Genomic DNA, 12,151 nt, shown 5'->3' on the forward strand with positions numbered 1-12,151 from the left:
TACGCAATCATTGCTTTATAAATCACAGAGTGCCTACAAGTGTGCGCAGCTGAATCAGCTTCACGTTCCGCCCTGTACACGCCCCTTTTTAACCATAAATGGTCAATGCAAATGACCTCGTGAATGCGATCTGCATATAAAACTCATGTGACCCAGATGCATATAAAACTCTTAAGACTCAGATGCAAGTATTATGTCTTGTCGGAAACAATGGCAGAAGTACTGAGAAAAGCAAAAAAGCGAAATTTCCCGGAGGCTGAAGTGGAGACACTTGTGGGTGAGATGGAGGCCCGAAAAGTAGTTTTGTTCGGCGGTCACGGATTGGATCGCCAACAACAAAAAGCAGAGTGAGCGGCAACATGTTGCTGCAGCAGTGAACTCTGTCAGTAGCACGGAGCGCACAGTCCCAGAATTAAAAAAGAAGTGGACTCGTCTGACATAAAGGTACATATTTTTATGTAGCCTACCAATAAATCGTTATGGTCCCTAAAGACCCTCTCCCTCCGAATCCTGCCATTTGCATGGTCCGCCAGAAGTGCCATATGGTGCAGCATTCCACTTGTGATTTAATTGACATTTGATTATGTGTTTACAGTGTCACATAAAAATATTATGTTATTGACACATGTTGGACGGATGCTTTATTCCATGCAGTCGCGCCGTCAGTGGACAGTATGGAGTGACGGGATTAAATATAGAGATTTATTTTTATTTATATTCTAAGGAGATGTTTCTGGAGTTATAACTGAGAAATAACGCAGTTGACTCAAATTATTCTGATTACGTAGATTTAACGCATGATACGGGTCGAAATTAAATTTATGAAGGGCGATGATGAAACATTATCGTTCTTCTCACTCTACAATTCTTCCGTCTGACTTCAGTTCACCACCACACCATTCGTGTCGCCAATTCTCCTTTTCCTCTAAACTATGCGTACGCATGGGTCAGAGCTTGCTTAGGGCTGCGCACATTTCCCGTCAAGATGGTTTTTTATAGATCACAACCTTGGCGTGGAAAGTCACGTAGGCCTACGCCAATTTCAGCCCCGTTTTGTGCGTACGCAACGGTTATAAATGAGACCCCAGATCAGTCGAGATTATCCTACTGCATCTGGTATCAGAAAGAAGAGTTTGGGACTGTGATTAAGCGTTATACGAATACAATGTGCTTGACTTTATTCTGTATGTTTTACAAAAAAAACCTGATAAAACAACCGCTTCATGACATGAGTATACATGATACAAGACACATCAAAACAATATTCACTTTTCTGTCTGTTCTAGCGTGTTGCGGGTGCTGGACTGGATGCCTGGACTCTCCTCATGGATAAACGGCCAGATCCCATTCACCATTTGATTATGATGTGCATGTATTTATTTACCTGTGTCAATTGTGGCACCCATTGCACTCCTGACCATCCCTGGCAGAAGGGATCCCCTACTATGCGTTTCTTCTCAAGATTTCTTCCTTGCTGATTTCAAGGGAGTTTTTTCTTGCCCGTGTGGGGGCTTGGGTAAAGGGGGGTGTCATGAATATTTGCCGTGTTAACCCCTTTGAGACTGTAATGGTGATTAAGGGCTATACAAATAAAATTGAATTGAATTGAATTCAGGTAAGGCAACGCGGCAAAAAAATTACAAGTCCCCGCCTCGTTTTCAACATGAGTCTCAAAGTGTGCAACTGGGAAGCGCGGCAATGACTACAATAGGAATACATGAGACCAAGGATAAAGGAACCATTGCTTATATACGTTTGTGCACTGCCATTAACAGTAGGTTGCACTTGTTTGACGGTTGAGTATGATCGAAATCCAAGAAACAAATTGTTTGGCCTTCGACGAATTTTGCTCGTTGTTCTCTGATTTGCATCGAACACAACTGTTTTTCCTAACCTGCTGTATCCGTATCTTTCTCCTCCGGTCTTGTTCCTCTCGGAGGAGCTGCGACTCTTCATTAGGACTCAGCCTGAGCCGCCTTAGCGTCTTCCTCTTCATCACCACTGCGTTTAGTTTTAGTTGGGACGCAACATTGCATAGCCGTCGTGAACATTAAAACATCATAACTTCGGCCGTTCTGTTTAAAAGCTGACTAATACAGATACAACCGTGTATTAGGGTGTGTTTCCGTTCACCCTAAATCCATGCCAACAAGAGACGTTGCGCGTCCTGGTACGTCACATCCTGTTGTTTGAAATGCCCGCTTTCCGGCCGCCCTTACTCGACGGTAGCCAATCAGCTCTCTCATATAAAAGAAACAACACATAATAATAACAATAAAATAAACAAATGGGTATTATTTTGTATCCTATGGTGTAAATAAAGCCTCCGTGATGATTTTTTATTGATAATCATAAAAATAACTGTCTTGTTTTTTAATGGATCTATGGATTTACTTAAATTCGAAGGCTTTGAGATATGCAGTAATTTTTCCAATGACATTTTTTAATTATACACTAGTAAATTGGTACAGTGGAGGGAATACCTTTTGTACTCCGCCATATCACCTGATAGTGACGTCCTCATCACTCCCGACACATGATTGGTGACGTCACAAGGCTAACACACCACCAGCTAGCTAGTTAGCAAACATTGTAATAATAGCTGTTACGCCTTATTCTTTTAGTTTTGCCATCGCAACAACCACTGGAAATGGACAACTCTGGGAAGGAAAAGGAAGCCATGGCTCTGATGGCGGAGGCCGAGAAGAAGATGAAGTCGTCATCGTCGTTTTTGGGGGCACTTTTCGGGTTAGAATCAGAATTTTGCAATCCAATACAGGGAACTCATAAGCCAACACAGCGGAAGAGCAGTCTCATAGCTACTAGCTTCTAGCTGTTAGCTTTTAACTGTCAGCTAGTCCAGTGGCAAAACAACAACACACATAGAAAGTAACAAGCTAATAATGTCAGCTGGCGTTATACTGGGAACCATTACTACTATAATGTTATTCTACTGCAATGCATTGCTACTATAATATTCTGGGAAACATTAGTACTATTATGCTGGAAACCATAACTACTACTTTAAACTGAAAACCAGGACTACTGTATTATACCTGGAACCATTGGTTCTATACTCTGTACCATTACTACTATATTATACTGGGAACCATTTAGAACTATATTATACTGCAAACCCGTATTACCCTATTCAACTGTGAACCATTAATACTATATTATACTTTGAATCATTAACACTATAATTAACTGCAAATCATTAATACCATATACAAAACCCACTGCGGTCCATAATGTACTGCGATTATGTCATCCATTCACACAGAACTATTGTAACTGCCATGTGCTATTTTCCCATTTACAACAACCTGTCATTACAACATGTGTCAATTTCAGCAACTGCTAAATTATAGTATAGGTTTTGATGAAACAATCACAATTTCTCTAACTGAATGTGTGTTGTGTCATGAAGGAGCTCATCCAAACAGGAGGAGGCGTGTGAGCTGTATGTGAGAGCAGCTAACATGTTCAAGATGGCCAAGAACTGGTGCGGTAGGTATCTCAGATGTCATGGATACGTACTACAGCTTGGCAAATGTACACGTTTGGGTGAACTTTGCTCTTCAAATGTGTATACTTTTAATGTTTCCAGCTGCAGGAAACGCCTTCTCTCAAGCGGCGCAGCTCCATCTTCAGATGCAGAGCAAACACGATGCCGCCACCAACTTCATAGACGCCGGAAACGCGTTCAAAAAAGCAGACCCACACGGTCAGCGAAAAATGCAATCAATATAACTGCCTAGAGTTGCAGCTCTGTCTATCGTGGACCTTTCCACATGAGCTCCTCAACCCATACCGCTCCCAACCAGCGAATTTGTAAGCTGGCTGGCATGGTGGACTCCACCAATGCGGTACCGTAAATGAATGAATGAATGAATGAATGGGTGAATTGATGGGAGAATGTGAGGCAGTAACATTAAGGGGCTTTGAGATGAAAGGCGCTATATAAATGCAAAGATATAAGATGTCCAATGTTTTTATGTTCAAAGCATGTAAAGTATGTTATTATATATATTTTTCCTGAACAGAGGCAATCAACTGCCTAAGTCGAGCCATTGAGATATACACAGACATGGTGAGAGACATTATTATACAGTTTATCGTAATAGCCTGTTTCAGTTAGTATTGTGTACCGTACCGTTATATTTCCTTAACGTGTCTTTTCTATAGGGGAGATTCAATATTGCTGCAAAACACCACATTGCAATCGCAGAGATCTTTGAGACTGAGCTGGTGGATGTCGATAAGGTCAGGTGATATCTTTTTTTTTTTTTTGGAAGTCTGAATGTGACATAGAAAGTTTGGTTTGTTAAAAACATGGGGTGTATTATTTGAATGTCTTCCTCATTCGGAATTTGCAAAGCTAGGGTAGAAGCCATCTTATGTCCCGACATTAATGTTTATTTTGTTTTAATAATTTAGAATACTCTCCCTCAATTATTTGACATGGGAATATTTGAATGATTGTACAACCCTCAAAGTTCTCATGGACAATTAGTTAACCTCTTAATAACCTCCTAATAAAACACCACTATATCTCTCTGGGCTTCATCATTTGACAGAAAGGTATATTTTAGTATTATTTAATGCTATCGGTTTTTACAATTCTGTGTTTGACCTGTGTCATCCGTAGGCCGTAGCTCACTATGAACAGGCTGCCGATTATTACAAAGGAGAAGAATCCACCAGGTAACAAAATACGTGTGTATATAATAATAATAATAAATTTTATTTATAATGCACTTTATATTCAAGAATCTCAAAGTGCTTATATCAGTGCACAAAGTTCCTTCCATATGTTAATTGCATGTTTACTTGGAAATGAAAGTCTGATTATATTACACATACACTGTTCAGGGTGATCTGATATTTTCTGTATTAATATGAAGAGTCAGACATGACATGACATGTATTATGTGTTTCAGCTCGGCTAACAAGTGCCTTCTCAAAGTGGCAACCTATGCAGCTCAACTAGAGCAGTACCCCAAAGCCATTGAGATTTATGAACAGGTGAAACACATTACAACACTCTTGTTGACTGAAAATCAAATGTATTTATTCAAGTAGTGAAGAGACACAATGAGATCCAGGGAATTTTTATGATAGGATAGTTAGCAGCCTAAGCTGTAGAAGCATGCCTGTTTTGTGTTGAAATCAAATGACGTGTTTATAATCATCAAGTATCATCGTGTGTGTGTGTGTGTGTGTGTGTGTGTGTGTGTGTGTGTGTGTGTGTGTGTGTGTGTGTGTGTGTGTGTGTGTGTGTGTGTGTGTGTGTGTGTGTGTGTGTGTGTGTGTGTGTGTGTGTGTTCAATAGTCTAGATAGAACTTTATCAATCACCTTTAGGAGAAATGCAACGTAAATTCAATGTGAACATGTATGAGGCTTTAATAAAATCCCGGACGATTTTGAAATTCCGCAAAACATTGTCTCAAAAGAGGGCATGTCCGGGCAAAAGAGGACGTATGCTTAGGCCTACCCTACGTACGGGAAAACATTTGATTCCTACCTGTAACACTGTTAAATAGCGACACAAATGTGGCGTGTGAGCGTGTGTATGGGTTGAATTAATGGGGCAAGCCAAAGGAATAACCCACTTCCGGCTTCCATGAAAGAGAACCAAACAAATTCACAAAATAGCGTTCATGCAAATCTAGCATTAAAGGTTAATTTAAGGAAGTTCTCTCCAGTCACGCTGAAAGTAGTTTGCTAGTAGTAGCGCTTTAATTGGTGCTTAGAATTCAGTGGCTTTTTATGTTCAAAATCCGATGGCAAAGATTTACTTCCATACACTTCTCCTTCGTCATGCTTAACTGATCATACCTCTCTCTCTTTGGTTACACAAATATATATATATATATATAACCTTAGTACGAAAAGTAAGGAAATTTGTGTTTGGTCGATTATTTCTCTGCGGTACCAATGCTTTTTGGCAATAAATCTTATACCGCTGGAAAGCCTGTATAGTTCCGTTTCAAATGGTGCCCCCCCATTTGTAATGAACATGCAATTGTTGGATGAGCAGCAGAGCTGAGTATGTGGGTTGCGCGGCGCCTATGAAAAGTTTGCCAAATCAAGCCTATGTTAACTTCAGGAAAGTTCATGTTGTAGTAACACCAGAGCCCATGTTAACTCCAGGTTGATAACAGATTGTAGTAACACCAGAGCCCATGTTAACTCCAGGTTGATAACAGATTGTAGTAACACCAGAGCCTATGTTAACCTCAGGTTGGGACCCATGCAATGGACAGCACCCTCCTCAAGTACAGCGCCAAGGACCACTTCTTCAAAGCTGCCCTCTGCCACTTCTGTGTGGACATGCTCAACGCAAAGGTACTGAATTGCCACGGCAGTTATTTGGTTATCTAGCTTTTATCGGAAGCGCCTTGGTGAATTCAGGTACATTTCATTAAGGAGAAGCTAATGATAAGGGCTATACAGCTGAACGACCCCTACAGGTTGACTGTTTGCAAATCAAACTGAACATTTCAGCAGAGTCGGAACACCCTAACCACTACATAGTCCTGCCTTACGCAACAAAGCACACCTGTTCCTGATATGCACAACAACACATACTACGCCCACCGGTAGTATCCCGACAAAACACCCACAAAATAATAATGGTATAAAATAAAAGTTATTAAACATAGTGTCTTTTTGTCCATCAGCTTGCAGTACAGAAGTACGAGGACATGTTTCCTGCTTTTTCTGACTCTCGGGAGTGCAAGCTGGTGAAGGTAGGTCTGCCTTACGGGTTTACCCTGTGTTCTAGTTGGTCACATGTGGCTTTGACACGTACATATCAAGATAAAGCGTGAGCAGATGTAACATTTTGATGAATCGAATATGAACTTTGCATTCGCGCACTGCATACTAATCTGTCCATGCGAAGTAGCCAAAGAAGTTTGCAAATGTGCCTTACCCACCTGCAAATGTTTAACATCAACATTTAATTTTGTCCCTGTATAATTACATTGAAACACCATGAAGACATGGTGAATGCACAGTTTTCCTTAGTAATTGATCATATTTTCTCAATGTTTTTATTTGATTCCATGCAGAAACTTCTAGATGCTTGTGAAGAGCAGAATGTGGAAGCGTATACTGATTCGGTGAGAAATGCTGAGTAATCACACACTGTAACTGGGGTGCACTTGAGAACCGTTGGCATATGGTACACGGACGCATCCTTTCTGAAAGGAAAGGAGACAGGATTCTCGTGGGCCCCTTTTCCACCGGTGGGTACGCTTGGGACCCAGCCCGCCTCAGCCCAGTAGTGAGGGTACGGTATAGCCCAGCTCAGTTATGGCTCGCGTTACCAACGCCGACCGTACCCTTATGGTAGGGCGGGGTTTAAGCCGGATGGAGCGACAGCTACGTAAGCATCGGGACCTCATAGCAGCCCGACACAGTGTAGCCTCCTATTAAATCCAAGGAAAAAGAACACCGACACAATAAAAGAGCAACAATGTAGGAGGTCCAAGAAGGACGTCAAACTTTTGGGCACATTTTCTTGAATAAACGAAGCTATCGCCGTTGTACAGAAATACCTTGCGGGTACTGCGTTTGTTTGTCATTATCCCCGTCGCACGGAACTGACGATTCTGTCGACCAATAGCTCGTATACCCTCTGGTGGAAATGCGCCATTTGCAACGCGGTTGTCTTCTAATGTTCATTCAAATGAATTCTCCTTCATATTTTCCTTCACCTCATAACATTTCCCATTGAGGTCAAGAAAAAGAGGTTAGAAAAGGACATAGTTCGTAATTGTTTTGACTGTATAGGCCATGGCTGCAGTCTCTAATGAGGCATCCACGTTACAATGTTTTGCTCCAGACCTTTTGACAACAGAGACATTTGTTTATTGTAAGGACAAAAAACATTACCCACAGAAGCATTTGTCTCCCTCTTACTAGACTGGTCTAGACTGGTCTGTGACCAGCACAAACCATCTTCCCAGCGCTGCGTAACTAAGAAGTTCCAGTGCCCATTTAATGGCTGGGCCCTTTTTTTAACAGTGGTCTAGCAATGCTCCCTCCGATTTCAATTCCAACAGATAGATTCTGGGAACAATCACGTCATTAATGAAGTCGGGAGGGTTTCCAACACTGGTAGGATGCAGAAAACCTCTCATAGGTCATGTAGCGCCTTCTCCATGTCCTCTATCCCTTCGCCATGAGGAGCTGGTTCTTTCTTGTCAAGTTTGTAAGGGAAGGTCTCAAATATTTTAACTTGCGACATTGTTACCGGTAGGGATGGGTCAGAATATTTGATTATTCGATTCATCGTTCGCGAGGATCAAAGTAGATTTTTAACATTTGGACCGTTAACAATTTTTACCATTCAAATAAACAAGAATTAACGGCCGGAAGTAATGTTGGACACTAGGGTTGCCGCGGTATACGGTATTACCGGTGTTACCGTTTTTTTTTTGTTTTTTTTTCAGTAATAAAAAACTAATTCAGTAAAAATGAATAATTATGATTAAGAAAATTAAAATGTGTAAAATAGGCCACAGTTCTGCTCTGTGCGGGAGAATTGTCGTGCCGAGAATTGACGAGCTTCCTTACAAGACCGGTAACCATAGCAACGCCGGTAAACAAACCCCGCGGAGCCCAATCCCTACGTGAGCTCCCCGCGCTACGGCCATCCGGAGGCGCACAGAGCTTTTGGCCGTGATATTATGATATATACAATTATATTATACTATATATATACTATTATATATAGAACGTTATAAGACGCCGAGAATTGGCGCGCTGCCAGCCGCTGTCACCGAGTGTGAGAGGAGAGTTGAAGGAGAAGATGGCGGTTGACCTAGTTTCAAAGTTAATACCGTTTATACCGGTAATACCGATGTTGACACGAGTGTATTACTCGGTGTGAAAATGTCCACACCGCGGCAACCCTATTGGACACCTCGAAGGGCAGTATCCCACTTAGACCATGGTCACTTGCCAAAGAAAATAAATGAAGACCATTCATTTATATTTTCATGCGTTTTACAATCCAAATATAACGTTTTTCACAAGCCATAACTTTGTTTCCCTGGTAACGCCTGATGGTTTGACTAATACCTGGAACAATCATTACCCTCCCGTAACGTTTTAATGCAACGGAAAGGTTGTTCACTCCTCCATTAAATAGGACGGACTTTAGCTACGACTTGGCAACGGGAGGTAATCTAGTCCGCTCAGCTTTGAGCCAGAGAGCTAACGTTTTGCATTGTACATATTTCTATTTGAAATTCGTCCTTCATACCACAGATACTCTATGGTCTATTGCATATAGCTGGTTGTCTGATTACAGTTTGATTTATTTTTCACAATTTACCAGCTCTCGTTTTGAAGACCGAATCACTGCGCCATCCGCTTCAATGGGAACGCGACGGTCTATACTTTCAACATAAAGTGTGCATATTTATAATTTGAAATTCGTCCAAGCCTTTATACAACAGATACTATAGGGGCTATAGCATATAACCGCGTTTTCTGATTACAGTTTAATGCATTTTTCACAATTTAACATTTCTCGTTTTGAAGGCTCGTTTTGAAGTAGTGACTGGAACTACTTACCAGGTTACCAGTTGTTTTTTGCGTTTAAGATATTAAGTGATTTCTTGCCAATGATCCATGGTTGCCTTTGTGACTGTCGGCACACATCGAACAATCGATTATTCGTTCATACCACCCACTGAATATTTGACCATGAATACTTTGAGTTATTCACATCCCTAGTTACCGGTTAGGGGGCATTCCAGAACAGCCAGGATCTTGTTCATCGGGTTGAATCACTGGGTGTGATTTCAACACATGATGAAGCCAAGGTATGCAGCGTTGTTAACCGGTTTTGAATCTTGACACCATGGAGACCAAAAGGCAGGATTGTGTATCGGTGCGTTAGAGAAAGCAGTCTTTCCGTCGATCTGGCTTGCCGATTTTAGGGGTTTGTCAAACCGTACCGCAGAGATGGACCTCTCCTGTTTGGGCTTCTGGTTGGCCCAATTTTTCTGACCTCAAGAATCAGCAGCGACCTATCGGTTTTTGATAAAGCTTATAAAGTCATCAGCACTGGCGGGGATAGGTTTTTATTATAAAACAAATCCACTTTTTATGCAACACAGTGCAACCTGTGACTGAGCGTACCCTCGACTAGTGGGCTGTAATGGGTTCACTCTGTCTCCCCTTTAGGTCAAGGACTACGACACCATCTCCAGGCTGGACCAGTGGCTCACCACGATGCTGCTTCGGATCAAGAAGACCATTCAGGACGAGGAGAGTAACCTGTGCTGACTCACCCCCCCCCCCCCCCCCCCCCACGCCAACCCCGAAACCCGCCCCTCCCCAACCCCGTACAGATACCTCCTCCCTGCCTTCATTCGCCCTCTCCTCCTCCCGACCCCCCTCCAAAGACCCCACTGTCCTTCTTGCTCCCCGACCAGGATCACAGACTGTTCTCCCACAACCAAGACACCTCTTGCATTCTCCAACCTCCAACCCCCACCACCAACACAGCCCACCCCCACCACCACCACCACCCCCACCACCACCACCGCCGCCGGGTTCCTGTATTCTTACCTTGGGTTGGCTTCATCTTCCTGTACATGGGCTGTCCTCTAAGCCTGCCCAGCCAGTTGAGCTACTCCTCCCGCTCCCTTCCCCTGCTGTAGGATGTTAGTTTCGAGACTTGTTTTGTCAAAGGTTCACTAGTTTTCAGAGTGCACATGCAGTACAACAACTTGTGTATAGTGTCATGAAAACACACCGCATTCCGGGCCATTACGCTACATATTAACCAATCTTATCTTCATCGCCAAGGAGTTCCTTCTGGTATTGCGAGGGCAAAAGGACACAAAATAGACTTCGAATTGAGAAATATCTATTTTTAAATAAACAAACGACCTTTGGTGAAAGCACATATAAAATATATCCCAGGCCTGAAGACTGAAACCCCCGGTTATAGTACCAGTGGGGGATCTGCTTCAGTCTAATTAATAAATGTTTTGTGTGCCAGCCGATGCCTTACAAAGACCACATCATGTCTCGTGATGTTTGCAGATTAGAGGAAAAACCTTTGGAAGCATATCTATAAATTGATCATTGTTAATTTATCACTTTATTATCAAAGTTTCGTCCCACATAATATTAAATGAGCAGAACTTCGATAGGTTTGGTATGAATGGTTTGAACAGATTTTTTATTGTCTAGTTATCCTCTAATGTTATGCCACGGTCAAGGCCCGTTTCTCTTGGTCATGTTCGACCAACTGGAAGTGTGTGTTTTAGGGCCGGCACTAAATGCAATACGCTAGATTCAAAGCTTTACTTATTTGAACACTGTGGCCATGTACAGGTATGAAGTCATTCTTACCATTATTATTTTGCTAATATTCCCCAAATATGTGGGAAGAATTTGTAAATCTTTTCCTGTAAACAGTCTGAATAAACTTTGTGTCAAATGTTTCAAGTTTCGTGTTTATTGTCATGTTTTCCACATTACCAACAAAGAGCAGTATAGTCACTAATGTTGAAACCATTTTATTCAGGCTTCAGTGAAAACAATAAAAATAAAAAATAAAGTACATTATTTATAAGGAATGTATAGCTCAATAAGCAGACTCATATTTAAGAATGCAAATACTATATTATTGCATTGTCCTTTAATCATAAATATAATGTGTAGGTAATAGGTTTATAGTATATATCCAGGCCAGGGACCCCCAAACTGACCCCCTACAATTGTGTTTTATATGAATCTGGTCCTATAGTGCCATGTATGAATGTACCTTGTTATTTTGCATACAATACTAAGATATGCAAATAATACACAGGTTCATATAGTCGTGTTTTCATTTTGAATGTGCAAGGTACAGTGAGTAGGGTGGCCATGCCACTGCCATTCATAAACAGAACATAACCTAATAAACTGATACCTGCAGGATCAACGTCTATCTGTCAATGGCATGTAACCATGCATAACAGCTATTCAAATGGACATTTTTAAAACATAAATGTGGAAACGAAAGTGAGTGATGTTTGTTAGTGTCTTTCTGATAATGACCGGCGTTCTTTACATAACCCATTTCATAACAGCACTTTCTCTCTCCGAACAGTCTTGGCTGCGCACTCACAT

General features: G+C 41.6%; 2 protein-coding genes across 6 annotated transcripts in view; one reads left to right on the forward strand and one right to left on the reverse strand.

The window, feature by feature from the left end:
* Window positions 1-2,173, reverse strand: part of cep295 (centrosomal protein 295) — a 35,113-nt gene extending 32,940 nt beyond the window's left edge. For all 5 annotated transcript variants that reach the window (XM_056610582.1, XM_056610581.1, XM_056610578.1 and 2 more), the window contains exon 1: window positions 1,895-2,173. In XM_056610582.1, coding sequence (XP_056466557.1) covers window positions 1,895-1,996 — 102 coding nt within the window. In that variant the 5' untranslated portion in view covers window positions 1,997-2,173. The remainder of the gene's footprint in view (window positions 1-1,894) is intronic.
* A 355-nt stretch (window positions 2,174-2,528) lies between these two features.
* Window positions 2,529-10,330, forward strand: napab (N-ethylmaleimide-sensitive factor attachment protein, alpha b). Its single transcript, XM_056611649.1, has 11 exons — window positions 2,529-2,748; window positions 3,431-3,510; window positions 3,611-3,727; window positions 4,047-4,093; window positions 4,189-4,266; window positions 4,652-4,707; window positions 4,944-5,028; window positions 6,248-6,352; window positions 6,688-6,756; window positions 7,081-7,131; window positions 10,211-10,330. The coding sequence occupies exons 1-11, from the start codon at window positions 2,651-2,653 to the stop codon at window positions 10,310-10,312; spliced, it is 888 nt and encodes a 295-aa protein (XP_056467624.1). The 5' UTR covers window positions 2,529-2,650; the 3' UTR covers window positions 10,313-10,330.
* Window positions 10,331-12,151: the final 1,821 nt, after the last annotated feature.

Source organism: Gadus chalcogrammus, chromosome 16 (assembly GCF_026213295.1).
Source record: "Gadus chalcogrammus isolate NIFS_2021 chromosome 16, NIFS_Gcha_1.0, whole genome shotgun sequence".
Lineage (NCBI taxonomy): Eukaryota > Metazoa > Chordata > Actinopteri > Gadiformes > Gadidae > Gadus > Gadus chalcogrammus.

Coding starts and splice junctions, on each gene's coding strand:
- napab (XM_056611649.1), top strand. CDS start 2,651: ATGGACAACTCTGGGAAGGAAAAGGAAGCCATGGCTCTGATGGCGGAG. Junction 4,094..4,188: donor TTGAGATATACACAGACATG/GTGAGAGACATT, acceptor TCTTTTCTATAG/GGGAGATTCAATATTGCTGC. Junction 4,708..4,943: donor AAAGGAGAAGAATCCACCAG/GTAACAAAATAC, acceptor TATGTGTTTCAG/CTCGGCTAACAAGTGCCTTC.